The 25,822-nt window shown below is 36.8% G+C and overlaps 2 protein-coding genes across 2 annotated transcripts in view; one reads left to right on the forward strand and one right to left on the reverse strand.

The window, feature by feature from the left end:
- Window positions 1-2,615, forward strand: part of SASS6 (SAS-6 centriolar assembly protein) — a 39,376-nt gene extending 36,761 nt beyond the window's left edge. Inside the window, exons 15-17 of the mRNA XM_052637908.1 lie at window positions 211-308; window positions 2,306-2,400; window positions 2,509-2,615. Coding sequence (XP_052493868.1) covers window positions 211-308; window positions 2,306-2,400; window positions 2,509-2,615 — 300 coding nt within the window. The remainder of the gene's footprint in view (window positions 1-210; window positions 309-2,305; window positions 2,401-2,508) is intronic.
- Window positions 2,616-4,704: 2,089 nt separating this feature from the next.
- Window positions 4,705-25,822, reverse strand: part of MFSD14A (major facilitator superfamily domain containing 14A) — a 46,984-nt gene continuing 25,866 nt past the window's right edge. The window contains exons 3-12 of the mRNA XM_052637185.1: window positions 25,317-25,379; window positions 24,467-24,594; window positions 22,492-22,606; window positions 19,633-19,851; window positions 19,250-19,363; window positions 18,450-18,521; window positions 9,954-10,066; window positions 8,671-8,768; window positions 7,013-7,176; window positions 4,705-5,935 (exon numbers count right to left, since the gene is read on the reverse strand). Coding sequence (XP_052493145.1) covers window positions 5,729-5,935; window positions 7,013-7,176; window positions 8,671-8,768; window positions 9,954-10,066; window positions 18,450-18,521; window positions 19,250-19,363; window positions 19,633-19,851; window positions 22,492-22,606; window positions 24,467-24,594; window positions 25,317-25,379 — 1,293 coding nt within the window. The 3' untranslated portion in view covers window positions 4,705-5,728. The remainder of the gene's footprint in view (window positions 5,936-7,012; window positions 7,177-8,670; window positions 8,769-9,953; window positions 10,067-18,449; window positions 18,522-19,249; window positions 19,364-19,632; window positions 19,852-22,491; window positions 22,607-24,466; window positions 24,595-25,316; window positions 25,380-25,822) is intronic.

A 25,822-nucleotide genomic window follows, 5' to 3' on the forward strand; every position in this document is an offset into this window, starting at 1 on the left:
TATATGATGGGAACTTTTTGGTAAGGAGAAATAGGATTTTAAAATTAAATCTCAATAAAATGTGCTTGTGTTATAAAATATAGGTTGAACTTCTGTGGTCTGGATTTATCAGAGAAAAAATTTAGCCACATATCTCTGTATAGAAGTACTCCTGTTTAGAACTGTCTCAGTTCTCACTAATCAGTTATGTGATGTTTTCCCTCTTCACAGGTTCAGTTTAACTTGCAGTTTACAAAACCAAATCCATCACTAGGAGATGTTCAGTCAGGAACAACTGTTAGTATGCCCTGCTCAACTGACAAGGAAAAGTAAGTTCTTGACATAAAATTTAATATTTGTAATTCTGAAAGTCGTCTTAAGTTTTTAACAGTGTTTGAAAGCTGTGATGACCACTTATTTATGTGATGTGTTAAGTTGCTGAGGAGTGGGATTAAGTTAGTCACTTTCATCTGTAAGAAAGTGGTTTCTCATTTTTTTAAAACTATAGTTTTAAAGACATATAGTAAAATTTAATTTTTTAAAAGGGATTTCCCTACATAACTGAAGAATACCCTTTCAGATATTCTTGGGCAATTAGATAGAAATCTTTAATTCATCAAAGTTGGCGGTTTTGTTTTTATTTTCTTATATGGCTATGTCTACCTTTGGAAGCTCTTTGTTTTTCCAAGTAATTGCTTCCAGTGTACTCTGAGAATTAAAATTCTATGGTAAATAAGAGTGAAAAGGCTTGTGAGGTTGCTCCCTAGCCAAGCTAACATAAATAAGCTTTAATGCCAATTTTGCCTATGGAATCAGATTCCTTGCCTTTTTAGTTCTTAAGGTGGTTTTGCATAGTGAAGTTTGTTGAATCAGTGAATTGTGGCTAAAGTAAACAATTTATAGATGCAAATTTGTCTGTCTGATTAGTATTTATGTTTGTAATACTGTTTTCTTACCATTATGTTTACTTAAAATTTAATTGCTTTAAGGTTTGTCTGGTAGTACTCATTATCATGAGCCATCACCATCCCCAGTATGTTGCAAACTAAATTACGGACATGGCTCCAAGAGGCTTCTTATTCCAAGTCTCTGGCCTTTATTCATTGGCTCCTCTAAAATTAGCACCAAGATGAGTATTAGAATAGTTAATGTTTGTGAGCCTCCATTTTTTAAAAAGGTGAGAATTCTTTCAGGTCCTGAAATGTTCATCTTTGCTATATTGAAGCTCAGAGTTGCTAAAGTGTCAGAACACCTGGAGTTAATAGAACACCATGATGTTTATGTTTATCATATACACCAAGAACAATTTTACTTAACAGAAAAGAGTGATATTTGTGGTACAAAGTCAACATAATCATGCGTCTATAAAATTAGGAATGCTGTGCTGTTTTAAGTTGTTTAGAATTTGTTTATTTGTAGTCAGCTAGTAATAAGTGGCAAAGGTTAAAGAAAAATATTAAAATTGAAAAAACACCTATTCACCCATTTTTTTCTGAAAATTAAGAAAAGACCATCATTTAATTTTAAAGATAAAATGGCATTGCTTTACAAGATCTTTTAATTTCTTACAAGTGTACTATTAGAGAAACTGTTAACAGTGGACAGATTTAAAAGGAAGGAATATGGTGGATGAGAGGGAAAGTACAACTACAGAATACGCCCTCGTTTGTTTTTTTTCGAGATTTCATATTTTTATTCATCTGACCAGAATTTATTAGTGTAGTGAGTATAACAGTTAATAAAGACCACTTTGAAGCACCACAAAATTTTGAGGGGCTTTTGGTCAAAGGAAAATCTTAATTTTTTTACTGAGATGTATACTTTGGCTTGGAGAAGGCGATGGCACCCCACTCCAGTACTCTTGCCTGGAAAATCCCATGGATGGAGGAGCCTGGTAGGCTGCAGTCCATGGGGTCCCTGAGTCGGACACGACTGAGCGACTTCACTTTCACTTTTCACTTTCATGCATTGGAGAAGGAAATGGCAACCCACTCCAGTGTTCTTGCCTGGAGAATCCCAGGGATGGGGATTCTGGTGGACTGCCGTCTATGGGGTCGCACAGAGTTGGATACGACTGAAGTGACTTAGCAGCAGCAGCAGCATACTTTGGCTTATTGGTAAATTATTTGCTTAAGAATCTACTGAAAAGCATGATTTGGTTTGAACAAAGCTATAAATTTTAGTTTGAACAAAGCATGATTTGGTTTGAACAAAGCTATAAATATAAATTGTCATATATATTTATATGTATATAAACATTCAGACCTTACCGTAGAGAAAATAAGACTTTGTTAAATTAAGTTCATAATTACTTTTTCTTTTCAAGTGGTGAAAATTTAGGACTGGAATCCAAATATCTGAAGAAAAGGGAAGATAGCATTCCTTTGCGTGGACTCAGCCAAAATCTATTTAATAATCCAGGTGAGAAGACATTTCTGAAGTAGTGTGGATTGTATACTGTGGTTTAATTAAATGTATTATATAAGGACTAACATAAATACAAATAATTTTTTTTGTCCTCATTTGCAGACCATCAGAAAGATGGCACTTTAGGAGCATTACAGACATCTTCAAAACCCACAGTGCTCCCTTCTACATCTTCAGCTTATTTTCCTGGGCAGCTACCGAACAGTTAATCTTTTAGTGTCATCTCTTTTTTGGAAATTTTTAGAAATTGACATGGCTTAAAAATATGGTAACAGCATATAGCTCAAATTCTGAACATGCAGGTTTCAGGGTTTACTTGAGTTACTGCTCTATTAGAGTGGATCCTTGACTGCTGTCATTTATGCAGTTTAAAGGAGCAAATCTGTACTTGGAAAGTGGTGAAGATTCTGAACAAGTGACACTTTTTAGTTTGGAATGTGGTGTTTTATAGAATAATATGAATTTTATTAAACTAATCCTTAGAAATTCCCAGTTCTAAGGAAAGAACTGATCCTTGTAAGGGAGAGCCTGATCATTGAGTATCTTGGTTCATTAAAAACCTGCTCAGATATATTAATATTTTAATGAAGCCAAAGAATTATATCAGTTCATTTTGTCATTTTCATTAGTAAAATAAAATTTTAAATTTGCCACCTGAGAATTATGAGGGAAAATGATTATCTCTTGAGATATATTATTGATATTTAAAGGGAAAAATCCTGAAATTACCTTAAATGAATGAAATTCTTCATAGCAAGTAAATATTTTCCTTGAACCCTTTAAATTATCTTTTGAGTAAGTCTGTAATTTTAATAAATTATACAAAAAATTTTGGACAGTCTAATTACATGACCAGATTAGGTACAAAGTGCTTTAGTCATTTGAGCCAGTTAATAGGACTTTAATGCTTCCTGGAAGTCTGTAGTCATCTAGTTCTGTTTCATTTGAAGTTTTGTTATTCACTTAAATCTGTATTAGTGGAATATTGTTTTAAAAATTAGTACTTATACAAAATATTTACTGTGAGAGCATAATGAGTATTAATTTTTATAATATCAAAATAGGTTCATTTTCATGTTCAGTTAGTAAAGTAGGCAAAGTGAATAATTTTCAAAGTGACAGCTTTCTTTTCTTCCCTATGATTAAAAGTTTCAAGTAAGAATTTGTTCCTTGGAAGAAATGAGGTGATGTAAAAAAAACTTAGAAAGGGCTCCATTTTGTCTTCTTGACAGCCATCCAGTAGAGTAGCATTCTCTTAAGAAACCTCTAAAGCGTGTTTTGTTTAGAGATTGTTAATGCTCTTGTGATACTTTAAAAAAATATTTTCAAGGATGTTATTACACAGATGAGGAAAAGAGACATTTCAGGATATTGACAACCCACCAATGTTATTAGCCTCCATAGTAAAACAGAGAATCTTTGCTAATTCTTTTGTGAAGCCACAATATTGAGTCTTTTCACACTTTGAAACTCTGCTGGGAATAGCAGACTGTCTTAAAATAGGGATCTACTGTTAAAAAAAAAGCTTAGTAACCATTATTAGATAGTTTTTATATAGTTTTTGTGTGTGTGTCATTTAGATATACTACATTAGTAAGAATACTCAGTTACAATAACTTGAAAACACTAATCTGGAAAGCAATATTGGACTCTTCCTTGTAAATACTGTGTAACATAAAACATTGTGACAAGGGTTTGCATAGGATATACGACATAAGGATACAATAGCTAGGATAGAGATCATTTTGATGTCAACTTCCTAAAGACTTTTTGATATTAAATACAGACTTCTGAGTGTGCTAATTATTTTCTCTACCTCTTAAACTTTTATTTGAAATTGTTCTGCTTTGTACAGTTGTACATGTGTTAATAATCAAAATATTGCATTTAATGTATTTCTGTAAACTGAGCTTTGTTTTAATAAAGTATTAATATTTTGGGAATATGACATATTTACATGTGTATAAAAACAGAAATAGGAGCGACCTAAAACACCTGTGCTTAGAAAATTATTTTCAGTTAATTTATGGACTAAGTTTTCATTTCTTTGCTTCCTGTAAGAGTATTGAGGGAAATGAAATGGATTCAAAGGGAGAAGGTATTGTTACTATAAAAGTACAGTAACAAAGCCAAAACAGGCCTTATAAGGGAATCACAGATCAAGACTTTCTTTAAAAAAAAAATCATTAAAATATTTAATTTTATTAACAGAATATTTACATTTCTTTTAAGACCTTATTTAACCATAGTGAATGTTCCAAGTTTAAAAAGCATTAAGCAATAACCACACACAAGATGAAAACAGTGTAAACTATACAGTACTTTATGTACAATTTTTACAAAGTAACACTTTTTTAAATAATATAACTGGACACAAAAATATACACTATAGAGAAATTCACATCAGTAATTGTATAAAGCTCTCTTCTAGGGTCCTGAAAATTTAGGACAAACATTAGCTCTGTAAATAAAGTGTTACTGTGACAGTCCTGAAAGGCCACTATATATATTTATCTACATATAGATATCACATTGACATTTTCAAGGCTACCAGCTTTACTATATAATTTTTAGATTATGTATTCAAGTGTTGAGGTTCTTATGATTATGCAAACATTAAAAGATAGTGGTATAAGTAGCTGGGAAACAAATTCGAGCCAGCATTTAGATTTACAGGCTCCAGACACCCCAATTTAAATTCTAAATGGCTGATCTTATCTCATTTCAAAAACAGTAGTGAATAATGTTTAAAATAAAATTACTAAAAACAAGCTTGAAACATGATTCAGATTTAGTATAGTTTTCTTAAGAATTTTGTTTCTTAAATGCAAACATTTACCATTTCTTTAGTGCATCTGCATTAAGGCTTTGAATTATTTGACCCAAGATTTTACAATATTAAAATCTGACTCAGGATTTTACCATGCTAAAATGAGCAGGTCCACACTAGACTACCTACTCTGTCTCACTGTTGAGTCAGCATAAACAGAGTTAAAGCTCAACACCTGAAGGAAATGGTAGCAGACATTGCTAGTATCTAAAGAAGTTACATATATAGTTTTAAATTTTAATTAAAGGATGTATAATAAACAGCTTAGTGGCAAGAAACTGGTGCTAATAAACGATTTCTTTTCAAAAGAAATTGTAACATCTTTGGAAAACTGTCCGGTTCTTTCTTTAGTTCCCACGCAGTTCATGCAGATACATTTCTTAAGACAGTCTTGTTAAAGTACATTGTAGGTGGAAATGGAATGTACATCCAGAACTACAGGTGAAAACTAAGACCTGGGTACTGACAGAAAAGTCTTCCTGATTTCGGTTGTCACACGTTTGTGTCCTGGAGTAAAGGTTCTTTGGCCTCTCCTGGCGCTTGTGTACTGTGAGGATGGCTGTGACTACCACAGTGCTTTCTCCAACTGCTGGACCGTAAGCTTAAATTGGTATGTTCCGGAATAAACAAGGCAACAAGCAGAGCCAGCAGTACTGAACAGGCTCCAAAGAGGAAGGGGGGGCCAGGGATGATGGAATTCTGAGGAAGAAAAAAATAATTAAGATTTTTGCACAGACTTCTTCGCTCATAAGAAATTGCTTGTCTTTTAGAATAACTGATGGCTGTGAATTATAAGCCAATGATTCCCCTTTCTTCATTAAAGCCACAGTTAGAAAAAAAAAGTTTTCCTTTTCAAAGGGAAAAGAAATACTATCATATTCTCAATATAAAATTATGTGGGATAACAGCTGACCCAAGAAATAGCCCCAATTTTTTTTAAAACAACACATGCAAAAATATATTGTCACTTAGAGCATAAAATATGAACACATTCTATGAACTCACTTTATTGTTAGTTTAAGAAGAAAACAGGGAGATCTCAAAAGTGAAATCAAGTAATACATAATATTAACTGCAGTAGCAGAATGACTGACCATTTTCTTTAAAAGGTGGTTATATTCTTTAGTGACTGAAAGTGAGAAAAACAGATAATGTTGTTACTATGAGAAGAATCAAACAGACTTGTGTTTTAGTCCCAAATTACATTCATCCTTAGCAAAAACTTGCACTGCCAGTTTTACCTGTGGGCTTGTGCAGAGCCCACAAACAAACATTCTTTTTTATTTAAAAGCAGTCTTAGCTGGTTAGAAGATGAATGTAGAACTCTGCTAAATACAAAGAAACTAGGGAGTTGTTTGTATTGGCTAAAATGATGATGTGTTTCACAGGTAATATTTTCAGTTTTAAGGAGGGGACTTTAGTGAACAAAGATGTTTACCAACACCTAACTGACTTCTGTAGAAAGGCAGATCTCTGATACAGGCATTCCAGAAGCCTCGCATGAAAGACAAATAGTTTACACAAACGTTCATCACCTATGCCACTAGGTACAGTAGGACAAACTAGAAATTAATATATAATTAAAAAAAAATTATCCAGGGAAGAAACGAATACACAGCCAGTTTTATAAAGAAATGTATGTATAGAAGGATATGGTCCCTTGGGCTTTGGTTTTAAGTGTTTTTATTCAATCTAAGAATCTCAAATGCTTTTATAAAATGACCAAAAAAATATCATCTTTCAGTCCAGCCAAACGAATGGACTTCTTATAATTACCTGTTCAAAGTGGTGCTGTGGGCTTGTGTTTGTTCCCAAGTCTGTTCCTGTCATTGGCAGTTCTTTAAGTTCCACATGGAATATGTAGAAAATAAATCCATAAAGAGCTGGTCCCAGACCATTGCATAATCCTCGAATTCCTGTTATCATTCCTTGAACGACACCTGAATTATTTAAACAAATTAGTGTACCACTTAGTTTTTCCTACTGTATAAGTGTAACTAAGACCTGAAATCACTTATTCTAAAGCCAAAGTTTTTATCAGACACTGGCAACTTACTGCAGTGGCATCAAGATTACTTTGATGCTATAAGCTCTACAAAGTACAGTGAGCTGTCTTGATGCAAATGTAAGCTCAGGTATACTGAAATATAGGTCTCATTTAGAAACAAGTGAGCAGAATAATTTATTTCCTTAAAAATCTGGCTCAAAATCAGGCATGGGTTCATAAGCATCATAAGCACAGATGCTTTAAGCACAGACTAAAAAACCTGTCCCCAAGCAGCTCCTTAAGATCTCACTTGGTCAAATATAGCACTCCCTCTCCTTTTAAAAAAATACTTATTTATTTGGTTCCCTTGGGTCCTAGGTGTGGCATGCAAGCTTAGTTGCTCTGTGGCATGTGGGATCTTAGTTCCCTGACCGGGGATCTAACCTGCATCCCCTACACTGCAAGGTGAATTCTTAACCACTGGACCACCAGATAAGTCCCTAAGCCCCCTTTTATAGTCTGATTTTTGTTTTATCTCTGGGATCTTCTCCCGAATTTAAAAAGCAACTTGATTTGGCCAGGGTCCTTTCCTTATTTATCAGCCAAGTGACTTCTGCTACTCTTTTGTAATGCCCCCCCTTTTCCCTTTTGACATAAACAAGCTTTTCAAAGAATTATTCCTCATCTATTAGGATTTTAAGAATTAAGAGTTCCTGCCACAAAAACATTAGACAATAAAAATAAGTTCTTTATGTTCTTTAGATAACAAACATACAATATTAATGAAAGGGTATGAATAAGGAGATGGCAACCCACTCCAGGATTCTTGCCTGGAGAATCCCATGGATGGAGGAGCCTTGCACGCTACAGTTCATGGGGTTACAAAGAGTGACACAACAGAGTGATTTCCCTTCACTTTATCAGTTTATGTATCCCTGAGATATCTAACACATCACAGCAAATGTGTAAAAACTAAATGGTTAAGTGAATGTAAGGTTGTCAACCTTCATCACTAAATTTTTTAGCAAAAGAACAGATAGGGCCACATATTCACATTGAGAGAAAAGGATATCCACCTAAGGATTATGTCCTAGAATCTGCTTTTCCTCTTTACAATGAAAGCAACTTATTTTAGACTGAGGAGCCTGGTGGGCTACAGTCCATGGGGTCACAAAGAGTCGGACACGACTGAACGACTTCACCTTACAGTTGCTTTACAGTGTTAGTTTCAGTTGTACCGCAAAGTGAGTCCGTTATACATATACATATATCCACCCTTTTTTTTTGGATTTTCCCATATAGACCAGTGTAGAGTACTTAGTACAATGAAGCAATTTAAAATTCTCTACTCTTAAGATATGCATATGCTTCAGTACTTAGGAAAGAGAAGAGAAAATTAGAATATCCTGTATTTTTAAGTCATTATCATTGGTTCCTATCAACCTACCTTGTTGATCAGCATCAGCGGTTCGTGAAACCAGTGCGCTGACAGCTGGAAAGGTAATGCTAGACATGGCTGCCACTGCCCCAGCAGCCCACATCATCCTGCAGTCAACAGCAGCAAAACAGAGCAGGACATTGTTAGTCTCCATCGTACCTGTGTTTAGATACGTATTTAAAGTCAAGTAACTCTTACTGAGAAAAAGCTGTGGTACAGGAGAAAGGAGATCTAGCTTTTCTTTCCTCTATGACTGGACAAGTCATTTAGAAGTCTGACCCTATTTACTCTTCTAGAAAGCAGAAATACAGTCGCTTATTCACAAGAATGCTGTGGGTATTAATGCAGAATTGGGATATCACTTATCACATCTAAACTGTAAAGTGTGTTGGGTATTGTTTCTGCAGGACTGGGGTGGGTGGAGAATGTTGGAATCATGTGTAATACACAGAATGAAACATTAAATGTTTCCAAATGTTTGCTTGTAACTTATGGCAAGGTTCCCAGAGATTTGTGATTCAGTGTGAAAAAAAAAAGGCACTAATTTGATCTAAATGTGCTTCTGGCTTAATGTTTAAAAAAGAAATGTTTTCACTAAGTTGTGAGCATCTCTTTTAAAAGCTAGACTGAAAACTACAATGTCCATCAGAACACACTCTTGGGTGCTTACTCATATCCACGCCCAAACAGATGACGTGTTCAGTTGAATGAAACACTATTGTGAACACTACGGAATTCAGTCCTGTAGTGCCTGGGCACAGAAGTGCACATGGGCAGCCTGGCAGCAGCAGCGCCGTGACCATCAGCTCCCTACAGGAAACCAAACTGGCAAGGAAGGCAGAGAGCCTTCCAAGCATGAAGCCAGAACCAGAACTGGATTTCTGGTTTGCCATCAGTAATGATCAAAAAAGTGGTATTACTCCACTTTTTCTTTCCTAACCTTGCTGCTCTGGGATTACATGTTATTTCCTAACAAACTAAACTGGACTAAATGCTCATTGGGGACTGAAAAACTCAATAATCTCATTAAAAAAAACCCAATCTGTTGCTTAGATACAAAATGTCACTCCAGTGTCCTCAAGTATTGTGTAAAGAATACACAAGTGAGAAATCTGTTTATATACATTTTGAGGGGGGAAAAAAAGCATACCAAAAGACAGATTAAAGTCTAACCCTTATTTGAGAAGTAAATTAAGAAATATAAAAATTTTGTCAGTTATACCCCAAAAAAGGTAAAAAATAAGAACAAGGCGAACTACCAAAATTAAGAAAGTTAAAAGATTTGTACATACCAAGGTTCTGAACCAAAGCCATACCATGCCAGTTGTAATATTTGAAATCCCAGACCCAATAAAATGGTGTTCTTATTTCCAATTGACCTCATAAGTAAACTCAAGACTATGGTCTGGAAAATAAGAAAAATCAAAATGGTTTATTAGAATAGAATAAGCTTTTTAAACACTGAAAAAAAAAAGATACATGGTAACATTTCAATATCTAATATAAAAGGACTATTACCACATTTTGGTTTTAGAAATATAGACTATTTCTACATTTTTGTTTTTCAGCAACAATTAACCTGAATAGACCTGAAATTATACCAGGTGAAATAAGCAGATGAAAGGTTCCTCTGCTGACAGATCCAGATTCAGGGGAAAAGTCAGAATACTGAAAATAGAAAGGTGAACTTTGTGTTCAGTACATTTCTACCGAAATGTACTATTTAAAATCAGAAATTGTAAATAGTAGGAATGAAAGGTTCTAACTCATGGTTGAGATTTCCTCTTACATAATAGCTTAAAAAATTTTTTTACAGGTCCAAATTAATCCAAAATGATTATTCTCCTGTCTAAAGAAAACTGGAACAGTAACTTATATATCCTTCACTAAATTAACCTATTGTTGAAACCATGATGCTTTTATGAACAGTAAATCAGTTTAACAAGTATGACTTAGGAGTACTGTAGGATAATAAATAATACAGCTTTGGGAAGAACAGCCTTAATCATAATCTTGGCTCTAATCATGTGACCCTGGGCAAGTCACTTCACTCTGAAACTCAGTCTTGTCTCTCACAAGATCAATAAAATAGGATCCACTTCAAAACTTTGTCATATGAGTTAGATGAAATGATAAACTTAGCATTATGCCCATTGTGCACATTTAATAAACAATATTATAGATTTTCTTGCTTTTCTTTCAAAGAAAAATTCAGCAGTGATTTGGGTACATTAATGTTAAATACACCCCTTTATATAGCTGGTAAGTCCATAGAGGAAGAAGTGAAAATAATTCAGGAAATCACTGTCAACTCAAAATTATCAAGTATAAGTTTAAAATTCATTAAATTGAGACAATCATTTAAGAGTTTAATCAGATTCAAATAAGCCAGTGGGTAATAAATGTAGATTCTTTTCATAATTCTTGAACAATAAACACTCACAGCTTTCTTCTCTGAGATTCTCCCTTAAATCAACTGAACGTAAAGTTGAATTCCACAAAGCACAAAACCTTGTTGGATTACATTCTTCAAAAACCACAGCCACAAAAAGGAACTCACTCAGAGTAAGCAGTTAGAAAAGAAAAACTTCCTTTATATATGATACTTTAACATTTTCTCCCAAGGGCAAGGATTTTTTTCTCTCTATCCCCAGCACCAAGTATCAGTTCTTAGTAAGTGTTTTAGAAAGCATGCATGATTTTAAATGTTATAATATTCTTAATAATATAAAGGAAGAAATTTCTTATATCATCTAGGCAGAGCTAGGCAGGAAAAAAAATTAGTATCCCTTAATTCAATATAAGTCTCATTTTCAAGAGAACCAAAAGAACCAAGTCCCAAAAGTTAAAATGACTTATGACTTAACCAAGATGACACAGCTAATTAACAGTTGACTGACATCAACTTGTCAGTCAACAAATATTTGCCCAGTTCCTGCAATATGCAATGGCTATTTTAGGTCTGAGGGCACTGACTTGGGAACAGTGAATAGATCAAAGTACTGTTCAGAAATATCTGGTTAGTCAAAATACTTGTTCCATAGATGGAAATACTTGTTCCATAGATGGAAATACTTGTTCCATAGATGGAAAAGCCCAAGCGGACTTTTTGGCCAACCCACTAGATCACCTCCAAGTGAAGAGAAAATAGTCAAATTTGAGGTTGTAGCTGCTATGAAGAAAATAAAATAAGGCAGTGTGATAGAGGTGCTGCTCGAACCAGGATGTGCAGGAAAGGCCTTTCTGAGGTGACAGCTGAATGAAGAGGAGAGGGTAATCATATGAGTACCCAGGGGAAAAGGGCACTCCAACTCAAGTGTACGTGGAGAAAAGAGGAAAATGAGGTTTTGTCAAGAGCCTAGATGTTATTCTGATTGTGACAGAAAGAGAATATTGAACATGAAAGACTCAGTTTCAACTTTACAAAAATCCCTCTGTCAGGTGGCAAACAGTAGGGAGACAGGTATGGAAACAGACCAAATCCGCATCTAAAGACAAAGCAGAAGCCACAGTGAGATGTTCAGAGGAATGCAGTCATGATGAAATAAAATTCTCTAACTGTTGGGTGGGTGACTCACAAACTAGAGAGCAATTATACCACAGAAGTTCTCCCACTGGGGTGAAGGTTCTGAGCCACACATCAACCTTCCCAACCTCGCTATCCAGCAACAGAAGGAGGAATCCCCAGAGAAACTGCCTTTCAGGGCCAGCAGGATTTGATTGCAGGACTTCCACAGGACTGGGGCAAACAGAGACACCACTCCTGGAGGGCACACACAGGGTCTTGTGCACACCAGGACCTAGGCAAAAGGAGCAGTAACCCCACAGGAGACTGAACCAGACCTACCTGCTAGTGTTGGGAGGTCTCTTGCAGAGGTGGTGCTAAGGGGCGGTGGTGGTGGCTGTGGCTCACCACAGGGACGAGGAGCAGCAGCTCTTGGAAGTGCTCAGAGGTGTGAGGCCTAAAGAGGCCATCATCAGCCCCACCAAAGAGTGTAAGCTCCAGTGCTGGCTCACCTCAGGCCAACCAACCAACAGAAGCCCCACCCATTAGCAGACAGAGTTTAGCTGAGCAAGACCCAGCTATACCCACCATCAATCCCTCCCATCAGGAAGCTTGCACAAGCCTCTTGCATCATCCACCAGAGGGCAGACAGCAGAAGCAAGAAGAGCTAGAATCCTGCAGCCTGCAGAATGAAAACCACAATCACAAAAAGTTAGATGAAATGAAAAGGAAGAGGGTTATGTCCTACATACAGGGACAAGATAAAACCCTAGAAACACAACTAAATGTGGAGGCAGGCAGCCTTCCTGAAAAAGAATTCAGAATAATGATAGTGAAGATGATCCAGGATCTTGGAAAAAGAATGGAGGGAAGGATCAAAAAGATGCAAGAAATGTTTAACAAAGACCTAGAAGAACTAAAGAACAGACAGAAATAAACAATACGATAACTGAAATGAAAAATACACGAGAAGGAATCAATAGCAGAATAACTAAGGCAGAAGAACGGATAAGTGGCCTGGAAAACAGAATGATGGAAATCACTGCTGACAAACAGAATAAAGAAAAAAAATGAAGAGAGCCTAAGAGACCTCTGGGACAACATTAAATGCACCAACCTTTGCATTATACGGGTCCCAAAGAAGAGAGAAAAAGGACCCAAGAAAATATTTGGAGAGAGAACAGCTGAAAAATTCCCTAACATGGCAAAGGAAACAGTCAACCAAGTCCAGGAAGCGCAGAGTCCCAGACAGGAAAAACCCGAGGATGAACACACTGAGACACATGGTAATCAAACTGACAAAAATTAAAGACAAAGAAAAAAATATTAACAGCAACAAGGCAAAAACTATAAATAACATACAAGGGAACTCCTATAAGGTTTTCAGCTGATTTCTCAGCAGAAATTCTGCAAGCCAAAAGGGAATGGCATGATATATTTAAAATGATGAAAGGGAAGAACCTACAACCAAGAATATCTGTCCAGTGAGGCTCTCATTCAGATTTGACAGAGAAATCAAGTTTTACAGACAAGTAAAAGCTAACATAATTCAGCACCACCAGACCAGCTTTGCAACAATGCTAAAGAAACTGCTCTAGAGAAAGAAGCAACTTAAAACAACCTTGTACATATACAAACTGCTATATTGACACCTCAGGGGAACAGCAAACCCAAAAACTACAATAGATAAACACACAAAAGAGAAAAAGCAACCAAACCCAACACTAAAGATAGTCATCAAACCACAAAAGAAGAGAATGAAAGAGAAGGGAAGAAAACTACAAAAACAAACTGAAAACAATTAAGAAAACAGCAATAGGAACACAATACTTATCCTTAAATGTATAAGGATGTTTACATCAATACCTAACCTTAAATGTAAACAAATGGATTACATGCACTACCAAAAGACATACAGAGTGGCTGAATGGATACAGAAACAAGACCCATATCTATCTATCTATCTATCTATCTATCTATCTATCTATCTATATGATGTCTACAAGAAATCCACCTCAGATGGCCAAGAGGCCCATGAAAAGATGTTCAACATCACAAATTACTAGAGAAATGCAAATCAAAACTACAACGAGGTATCACCTTACACCAGTCAAAATGGCTATCATCAAAAAAAGTCTACAAACAATAAATGCTGGAGAGGGTGAGGGGAGAAAGGAGCCTTCCTACACTATTGATGAAAATGTAAATTGGTACAGCCTTTACAGAGAACAGTATGGAGGTTCCTCAAAATTAAAAACAGCTACCATATGACCCTGCAATCCCACTCCTGGGCATATATCTGGAGGAAAACGAGGTCTGAAAGGATACATGCCCTTGAACTCACTGCAACACTGTTTACAATAGTCGAGACATGGAAGCAACCTAAAAAGTCCACCGACAGGTGAATGAATAAAGATGATGGGGTACATATATACAGTGGAGTATTACTCTGCCATTGAAAGAATGAAATAATGTCATTTGCAGCAACATGGATGGACCTGGAGATTATCATACTTAGTGAAGTAAGTCAGAGAAAGAGAAATACCGTATGATATTTATGATATTGCTTCTACGAAGAACCTAAAAAGAAATTATGCAAGTGAGCTTCACTGTGTAGCACAGGGAGCTCTGTGAAATGCTATGTGGCAGCCTGGATGGGAAAGGAGCTTGGGGGAGAATGCATACATGGATATGTACGGCTGAATCACTTTGCTGTGCACCTGAAACTACAGCATCGTTAAACAGCTATATTCCAATATACAAGTAAAAGTTTAAAAGCAAAAACAAACAAAAATTAGAAGTTTAAAAACAAAAACAAAACAAACACACAAACAAAAATACCCAAATATGTTTTGGAGAGAGAGGTGAAAGGAGATGCCATCTGATGGGCTGGATGTAGGAGAAGGAGAAAGAAAGGAATCAAGAATGGTGCCAAGGTTCCTGGCCTCAACAACTGGGAGAGCGGTGATGGCACTGAACGAGATGAGCAGCGTGGGTGGAAGGAAGCCAGGTTGCAGTCATGGCCATATCAGGTTCGAGATGTCCAGCAGATGTGTCTGACAGCACTGGCTTGGTATAAATTTGGATGTCACCAGAACACAGGTGACCAGATGACAGCACCAAGGAAGAGAAATGGGCAGAACTAACCGTATTCATGCACTCATGTAAATATTTAGTGCAAATATAATGAACTCATGCCTACTGGTGCCATGGAAGTGATGGGCCTATGGCGAACCAGAGAGTAAAGGCCCCCAAGGGGACGGCAACCATGTGGCTTCTATTGGAAGACTGTACCATGTTATTAGATCTCATAATTTTGGGTGAGAAGCTACATTTCTATATTTACTATGGGGAAAAAAGTGACCTCTAATTTAGCACCCGTGGGGCTGCAGGTAGAGTTTAAGGTGCTAGAGTGACAAAAACAAATTATGATGTAATTCTGACCTCACATCTTCCAAGAGCTCTACTAGAGTTCATGATCTACTGAGGCAAAAATAATCAGAAATAAATTGGTGAAATTCATAATACAGTGCATTTTGTACTATGATAGAGATATAGGCAAGGTAATATGAGAACTCAGAGAAGGAAGGAATACTCAAGGGGTAAAACAGGGAGGCAGGAGGCATGGCAGGAACAAAGGCACAAGGGCAAGCAAGAAAATAAACAAAGGGAGGCACCAATGGGGACCTGCAAGCAGCTCTGTGCTGCTGGAGAGACACAAAGACACTAGTTTTTCACTTGAGAGGTCAACAGGGGAGAAGTCATTCTCAATTGTATACCTGCCAGAAATGAAAACATAACATAATGGTTCTACCTTTAGGGTTGTAAACTATACTTGACATTTTAATTCATATAATGACAAACTATAATTATCAATATTTACATGCAGGCTCAGTTCAGTTCAGTCGCTCAGTCGTGTCCGACTCTTTGCGACCCAATGAACTGCAGCACACTAGGCCTCCCTGTCCATCACCAACTCCTGGAGTCCACCCAAACCCATGTCCATCAAGTTGGTGATGCCATCCAGCCGTCTCATCCTGTCGTCCCCTTCTCCTGCCCTCAATCTTTCCCAGCATCAGGGTCTTTTCAAGTGAGTCAGCTCTTCGCATCAAGTGGCCAAAGTATTGGAGTTTCAGCTTCAACATCAGTCCCTCCAATGAACACCCAGGACTGATCTATTTACTCCTATTCACCTGTTTTTGAAATTTAATTAATTTTCTCACTTTCAGAAATGTGATTTTACATCTCAAAAACGACATCCCTATGTAGGCCCCCAAAGCTGACTGGTTAATTAAGTACTGCATTCTTTGTGGACCATGTTTCTCTATACAGTATCTGTTGTGCTATCAACGCCAGCTAGGCCGAGCCGTGCTCCTTCCCAGATTCACAGCCCTCATGAACCTGCTACTGCAGGACGCTTTCTAAGGCTAACCCAACCATGCTCCCTCCTGGGTTCACATGTCTGCCTGCCCTGATTCTGAGCTCTTCTTAGGGCTGTTTTCCATTTTGTATCCTTTGTACCTGATGCCATCTACTGAGCAAAGGGAAAACTTCCTCTAAAGCACCTTCAATTACTCATTCAAGCAGTCCAGTGTGCTCAAATTTACCAGGTGCCCACCTACAGCTTCCAGACTTAGTTAAGTATGAAACAGAACTTAGGACCGTATAGCTACTGACCTCTTAAGTGTCATTATAGGAACTGTTAGCCTGTTCTCTTTAAGATCCAAATCAAATAAAATAGTAGCAAATCTAACCACAGCAATATATGAAAAAGATAAGATGTAACTATCAGGCTAGATTTACCTCAGGATTCAAGGTCAGCTAACATTTGGTAACTCATCAAGCTTTAGTCTTAGTACACTTTACTTCATGTTCAGAAAGGTGTTTTTTTAAAAGCTATTTGTATATACCGGCAATACTATATTTTCCTCCAAAGATAAAGAACACATTTCTGGCAGCAAGGAATGAATATTTAAATGCAGTGTTTTTCCAGATCAAGGATTCTTAGGATAAAACTGAGGTTAAAAATAGGACTAATAATTAGTGCCACATGTATGCGTGTGTAAAGTCATGGGGGAAGTATATTACAGAATTTAAAGTTTTAACTAAACCTACCAGAAATTCATAAATGATGAGATCTGCAGAAGCAATCCTACCGAGGAGATGGTGAACCATCCACGAATACTATCAAATAGAGTTTACTTACCACTTTAAGAGTACAGTAAGACAAAGCTGCAACCCAGGAGCCTGGATTTCAGATGGGAAAGTGTGTTAGGGTAGAGTGAGTAAGTGAGAGAGAGAGAGAGAGAGTGTGTGTGTGAGAAAATCAAAGTCAAGAGTGTGTGTGTGTGTGTGTGTGTGTGTGTGTGAAAATCAAAGCCAAACAGGAAGAAAGGGGAGAGTCTTTTCCACCTTGGGGAAAGTATGGAACAGAGATAATACAAAGGTCAGGATGAAATATCTCCTAAGGAAATCCAGATTCCTGTGTTAATTAATATCTTATTTTTCAAACAACCACTGGCTCCCAACTGGGTTTCCAAGATAAAAATACCTTCATGTCACTTCTCTGTTCAAAATGCTCCCATGGCTTCCCAGCTTCTTATCAAGCCTTATGGAGACCTGGAAGACCCCACACAAATCTGGTCCCTCTCCACCTCTTGGGTTTAATTCCCTGACACGCTCCCTTGTCTCCAGCAGGGCCATCCTGTCCCCTGGCTGCTTTTTACACATCTAGGAATGGTTTCTCAGAGGTGCAGTGCTGTGCTGGTGGCTCAGAATTCTCCTCCTCCAGGTATTCTAGTGGATTGCTCCTCATTCCTTTGGGTCTTGGCTCAAATGTCACTTGTATCAGCAAAGCCTTCCCACTCTCCCAGATAAAATAACACCCTGCCCCTGGCCACGTGCTGCACCCCTTTTATACACTTTTCTCTAGTTTTCATTACACCAGATATGTTTACACCGACACCTTTATTCATCTTCTTATCCCACAAGAATGCTAACTTTACAACAGCAGGGATTTAGTTAAGTTCACTGCTATATCACAAGAGCCTGACTCATGATTCAATAAACATTTACTGAATTAATCATTCAACGGTAGAACAAGACTAACATAAAATTTCTGATTTTATGCAGGTGACTATATTCTAGTATAAATCGATACACTGTCTTTCTTGTTTACACATCATATGTTGATTAGTATGTGTCAATCAATACTACCTACACTAACAGAATTGTTATCTCTGAACCTTCAAACATCTCTCCCTCTAATGAGAAAGAAACTCACCTGTGCAATAATAGAAAGAATGCCAAGGACTGCTATAAATGCTGCAACACTTTCTGGTGAAAATTTCATTATCTAGAGGATTTCCAAAAAAGTAACGTTAATAAATACAAAAGCACAACAAATACCATACTAACATAACTACCTGTATATTAACATTAAATAGGCCAAGAAAAGAAAATGCAATTCATTCATAATCAGAGAACTACTCAAAGGAAGAATCTGGCATTCACTGAGAACCAAAATTATAACAAGACGAGGAAAGTAACAGCTACTTAACTCAGATTAAGTTAAATTTAAATCCTGATCCCTTAATTTTGATTTCCTAAGTTGGAGACTGCTATCAAGCATTTAAAATCTATTTTACAAATAAATATCGCACCACTTTGTAATTTTCATGCATACTGATAAAGGCTTAATCTCTGCCAAGTAAGATTAGTGTCAAGGAGACAAAAACTAATGCTCTCATTCTGGCTAGCTGCTTTATTAGTATATGCTCTAAGTCACAAAGAGACTGTATGGGGCAGGTAAATGGATTAAAGCTTTCCGTCACCTCTGTAAGGAGCACACAAACTCAAACCACACACGTTGACAGGAAGATTATCTCTTTTTGCCTAAGCCAAGAGTCTTAATAGAAATGCATCAGTCACACTAACTAGGAAGTTAATTCTAGCGAACCATTATTTCTAAAATGATAGTCATTTTAAAAAGTCTCTATTCTTATAGCTCTCTCAAGATTAAATTTTTTTATTAAGACACTAAACAATGAAAGAAAAGTCCACTTTAGTAGAAAAGAATTTTACCTGTCTGAGGTATAAAAAAAAGCTGGAATATTGGCCTGCCTCTGGTAAGTAGGAGAGAAACACGGTAATGCAGATGAGCAGCACGATGGAGTCTTGGCCCACCTTTTTTAAGGACTAGAACAAGAAAAAGACCAGTATAAGGTTTTATATCAAAACACTGAACTATGCTTAAGAACATGTATCATCTGGCAGTGTACATACAGACACCTAGCTGTCATTTTTTTTCCCCCAGTTTATTCTCATCCTCCCCAAAACTATTCTGAAGTTTCCAAAGTAGTTTTAAAAATCCATCACGATGTTTTCCCCAAAGAAACATCCGTAACAAAACATTAATGCTGCACTGAATCACACATTCATGTTTTTGCCAAAATGTATAAAGTTACCGCAAAGGGGTCAGCCTGTTCCCAGGAAATGGGTGCTCCCCACGACGCAGGCCGCATCTTCTCAGGTAATGACTCCGGCACAGCAACCAGGATAAAACAAATATCTAGCAAAGCTATCGCTGTCGCCAGGACCACCACCAAGCTGTCCCCATACACTCGTCCAAGATAAGCCCCAATTGCAGGGCTGGTTACCAGACTCGCAGCGAACGTTGCCGAAACCTGCAGCAAACCGGTATCAACAGAGAGAGACCAGTAAGGACACCCTGGCTCCTCGCACACCAGGGCGACGCTGACTGACGTCAGTCCTCCTACTGCTCCCTTTGCTCCTCCCTGTGCTGGTTTTCTCACACATTCTTCTTTTGCAGGAGAAGCAAAGAATTAGATTCTTAACTAGAAATATGTCATCACCTCTAAGATAGTGGCTTCAAACTTTCTTTTAAGCCTGGGCGCCCTCTGTTTAAATAAATCCTGCTGACAAAGTTATAAGTAAAAATAAATTTAAAAATAAATCAAAATTGTTTTAGTTGAAGAAGGGTTGGGAGCCTGGATTACTGTCCAAATACCCACCCTTACCCCAGCTGCCAGGCATGCTGGTCCCCAGGGTGCCTCCACAGTCCCATGGTGCTCTGTGGAAAGAGTCTAAAATGATACTCTATGGAAATTCAATGCCACTGGGACTTCTCCCCCAATACTAAAATAAAACGAATTTTTACTGGCTAAAATACAGCTGAAAGACTTTAAAGTTTATCTCTTCAGCAGTAACAGTGTTAAGCCACAACACAAAACTGAGCTTGGTCATCATTAGGTGGTAAGGTTAGGAAGAACGAGAGCTTCGATCCTTGACGCTGAGCACATCTCTAACCATGTCTCTTTCAAATTCTGAGGAAGTCCATACACGTCTGGTTGAAGATGCAGATCAAAGCAGAGAAGACACAGGTGGAGAAAAACTGCTAATCCCAGACATATCTGGCCTACTGGACAAAGTGTTCTGCAAACCAACAGTAGATGAGACAGCACGGTAGAGACAACAGTAGATAGAGACACACTCTTCAGAGGGCAGTTAGAAATTAATGTTGAAGGTCCAGGAGCTCCTGCTCACTACTCTGCGCTTTATTGTCTCTATGCTCTTTCTGACTTTTGCATGGAGCATTTAACCTGCACAGGAGTGCTTATTTATAGCTGCTTATTATTTCTTTAATATTTATTTGGCTGCACCGGTCTTAGCTGCAGCATGCGGGATTTTTAGTTGTAGCATGCAAACTTAGTTGTGGCATACAGGATTTAGAGTTCCCTCACCAGGGATCCAGTCTGGAAAGAGTCTAAAATGATACTCTATGGAAATTCAATGCCACTGGGACTTCTCCCCCAATACTAAAATTAAACGAATTTTTACTGGCTAAAATACAGCTGAAAGACTTTAAAGTTTATCTTTAAAGGGGTCTTGGGCACTGGACCACCTGGGGAAGTTCCTATAGCTGTTTATTAATAATACACATTCAGGATAAGCAATTCAATTGTCAGTGGTCAACTATCTGACAAATATATAAAATGCTAATAACTATCAACATCTAGCTATCAACCCAAACATTCATCAACTAGTAAACGGCTAAACAAAATGTGGTATGTCCCACACAGTGGCATACTACACGACAATAAAAAGGAACTATTGACATATGTATCAGCATAGAGAAACCTCCTAAGATTATGCTACGTGTAGACACAAAAGACTACATTTTACATTATTTCTTTCTATGAAATTTCTATTGAAAGCAAAACTACAGAGACAGAAAGTAGCTGCCTGAGGTCAGGGGGGAAGTGGGGATGGATGCCAGATGTGCCCAAGGGAACTTTTCAGGATGATAGAGAGGCTTTAAAACTGGATTCTGGTAGGGACCTGGGCATCAGCAGAGCTCTGGCACTGAGCTGGGAAAGGGGCAACGGTTCTCACTGTGAAAGTCAATGAGGTATCTGGGAATATTCTCAGGATCACAGTGCAAAGGCAGAGTGAAAGGCCTAATCAGAGTGTAGGTTATTTCATGTCACTTCCCTTCTCAGTTCTCCCCACCTGGTGGCCGTTTGTTCCTGACTGAACAGGAGGGCCACAAAGATCACCTTCACCTCTTTTATCTGCATCCATATAACTTTGAGAAGACTGAAGTTGTCATTTACTAGTTGTGCCTTTAAAACATGAAGCTTCCAGGCTGAAAATTATTAATTTCAAGGATTTAGCTAAGACAAAATAAATCACTTTAGCAAAAACAGAAACAATCTGGACTATGGCCACAAAACTGATTTATCTATCCACACAAAATGGATAATTTTAGAGTACGTATGTGTGCATGCTCAGTCACGTCTGACTCTTTGTGACCCCATGGACTGTAGCCACTAGGCTCCTCTGTCCATGGGATTTTCTAGGCAAGAATACCAGAGTGGGTTGCCATTTCCTCCTCCAGGGGATCTTCCCCACCCAGGGACTAAACTGGCATCTCTTCTGCCTCCTGTATTGAGCAGGCAGATTCTTTACCAACTGTGGCACCCGGGAAGCTGCTTAAAAACATCCCGGCTATTTTAGTCTTATTACATATTAAATAGTTCCTTTAGTAGTCTATTAAAAAGAACTTTTATAAGGTAAAAATATTTCACTATAGTTTCAAATCTGACATGTCTGACAAATACTGAATGAAAAGAGCAGAACTTACATGGCTTTTGTACTGAAAAAAATTTTTAATATAATCTAAAGGATAATTTTTATAAAATGCATTTATGTAAAAATAATCTTGTAATGCAAAGGCTGTACTCCTTGTAATAAGAGACAATATGGGGTGTTTTTCAGCAGATAAAGGTATTAGACTAACATACCAGGCCATACGCCATACTTCTTTCATGTTCTTGGGTTATATCTGCTACATATGCAAATACCACGGAGAAAGTCACTGCAAAAACCCCAGAAACAGAGATAACAGCAAAGTACCACCTAGGATTAAAAGACAATTGACAAGAAAATGTTAGAACAATTACCGTTACCTTGATCTACCTTCATTTCTATAAGTGAACTAATGTAAGAACAGCTCATTTCAATCAACAGCTAGTAGACAATTCATAGATTAATTCTTCTATAAATCATAAGCTCCAGATATTACGAAAACATTGGGCTAGAAGTGGGCCTTCAATAGCAGCTCAGCTACTGTGCAGGAACATTTAAAATTAGATAATGTTTTCAGGTCAATTTTTTACCCAACTGTTGGGTAAGTGGCTTTGTTCTTTTATTAAGTGGCTTTGTTGTTGTTTCTACTAAAAATAGCAATAAACTAGAGTTTACTGTAATTCATCTTATTTCCCATCACAGTACTACACAGAAAAACAAAATTTAGTAAATAAAACTGAGGGGGCAAGTTAGTTCCTCAGTTTCTATCACCTTAAGTTTATATATAAAAAACTAGATGTTTTTCCATAAGTTATCTTTAGCTCTTCAAATGTTGCCAAAACAAAGAATTCAGTTTCCATATATATAGAAGAAATCTGTATGGCAGTGTCCAATATAAATACTATAAAATGAACAAAAGCCATTTTAAAAAGCAAACTACATTTTGCTATTCATGATTCAAACATACCTTGCTGAGAATAAGAAGTTTCTGTTGTAACGATGACTTTCAGTTTTTCAAGTCAAGTATAATTACACTTCACTTTCAAAATATCATGCCACCAGTACTTTACTGCTTACTAGATTTTTTTCTAACATGCTGCTTTTCACAGCAAATAATTTGTTCATGTGCTAGATTTGTTAGTAAGAATTGATTTACATGATTAGCATTCGTCAGGGGTTTGGCCTTTAGGGTAACATCTCACCTATGAGAAAGGAAGATCCTGCCCCATAAATACCCCTGGTTCTAGATACTCCATGGAAATACAGCCCATCTATGATGTAGAAGTAACTAACATTAACACTCAAGTGGCGAAGAACGTTAGTCAAAGAATTAATACAGTTATCTACAACTAAACTGGGCTCTATTATCTTGGGAAAATCATTCTCATTTTGAGTTTTCCCTCCCTTCTTCCCCAGTGAAAGACTTTTGATTCTAATCAAGGTGGCCAAGAGCCCAGTCTCTCTTAACTAGGATGTGCCTGAAATCTGACCAAAAAGACACAAGCAGTGGTTGGGTGAAAATTCTAAAGTTTCCCTAAAAGAAGGTGATGTGCTCTTCTTAAGCCACTCCTTCCACCTTGCTGCCTGAAGGTGACAAGCTGGAACCATCCTGGACAGCAAGGTGACAGCAGAGGATGGCAGATCATGAAGACGAAAAAAGTCTGGTTTCTAGGACCTGCCATATCAGCTCTGAGCTGCTCAGCTCCAGACTTCTTTCACATGGAGAGAGCAATTAGCAATGAGTTTCCCTGGTTTTGAGAAACTACTATCTGGGACTTAACTGATATATAACTAGGTCTCTTCCTAATTAATACAGTTAATGATGATAAACTGTGTTTTTTGTTTTTTTTTAAACATTCTACTTAAGAAAATTAAAAGTTAGCAACTCTATCCAATCCCTAAAATACTGTTTTGAAATTTGGGCTATGAAATCCAAAAGCAGGTGAGCTAGTAGTCTACATGCTTTCTGTAGTGGCAACAAGTTCAAAACATTTTATTACTTATTACTATATTTTTAATTAGCTGTATTATTCAGCTACTGTATTTTATCTGTATCAAAGAATAAATGTATTAGAAATATATATTCAAAACCTACATAAATAAGATGGAAAAAAGTGAAAGAAATGAGGGAAAATTCAGAAAATAATTAACAGTTAATATTTAATTGCTATAATCTGAATATGTACATACCATGGGCTGATTTTCATTAGAGGAATTGGGGCACACGTGAAAAATACTGTTAGCAGCAAGAAGGATTTTCGGCCCCAAACATCAGAAAGAGCACCAATAAGAGGGGCACTGAGGAATGACAACAAACCCTAAAAAAAAGTTAAATGAAGAAAATACATATACTATGTATATTGATGAGACAAAAATAAATCATTTTAAAGAAGAATTTTAAACAAGTCTATTTCTAAAATTAGTACATCACCAAATTTTAGATGAGGAGCTTATTTCTTGTCTGTACATAACTGAAAATTCCCAAGACTGTCCAGAATCACCAGCAGGGCTTTGGTAGCACATTAAATACTAAATGTTCTAATGAATTTTTGACTACAACTCTATACTAGCAATTCTAGAAGGAATATTATATGCTTATTTTCTGTTTATAAACCTGTTGATCACAGGGAATCAACAGTAAAGAAAATGTAGAATAATCAATACCATAACGATATATTTCATATTCATATATTTTTTAAATAGTTCCTTTCTCTTCAATATATATTCTTGTTGCTAGTTTACAAAAGTGCTCAGATCTCCATAATGAAAATGCCAACATATGAAACACAGGGGAATATGTTATGATGTGGCTTATCATTATTATACATAGTTGGCTATATCTGAGCCAAATCGATTTAGAACTCAGTTCATTTAAAAAGTGTTACGCAATCCCCTGAAGTATATACTCCAATTGTAAAAATTAACACTTAGCAGATTGATCTAATAGCATAATGGACTGGCAGAATTACATATATGTAAGTGTATGCGTACATGTTTGTGTACATGCATATACATATGTATATATACGGACTGATCTTACCTTTACTCCTTGAATTAGGCCATTCATCAGAAATGTATGTTTAGGGAAGGTTTCATGTAATACCTAAAAAATAAAAACAAAATAAAAAGCTCACGCTACATTTTAGTCCTAGTAAAAGTTAAACTGCCCCTTCATAATACAATCAAATTTTATTTCATATAATTTTTAGGTTTGTATGACACTATGAGTATGAGCAAATACTAATAATACTAAACATTTACATGGCCTTTACTATATCACAAGGCATTAAATTGCACATTGTAGCACATTATCTCCTTTAATTCTTCATAGCAGCCCTATAGGAAAACTGATACATTCAGAGGTTAAATATCTTATCCAACATCACAGTAAGGCAGGAAGTCAAGCTTGAAGGTCCATGCTTTATTCACTATGCTATCCTGCTTCCTACATATAACTGACTGACTTACAACTTCCTTTACAGATAGGTGTATTATCTAAGATACAAGATTAGGAGAATAAATAGAGAAATTTTAATTGCCAAAAGC

The sequence above is a fragment of the Budorcas taxicolor genome, chromosome 3 (assembly GCF_023091745.1).
Source record: "Budorcas taxicolor isolate Tak-1 chromosome 3, Takin1.1, whole genome shotgun sequence".
NCBI classification, from domain to species: domain Eukaryota; kingdom Metazoa; phylum Chordata; class Mammalia; order Artiodactyla; family Bovidae; genus Budorcas; species Budorcas taxicolor.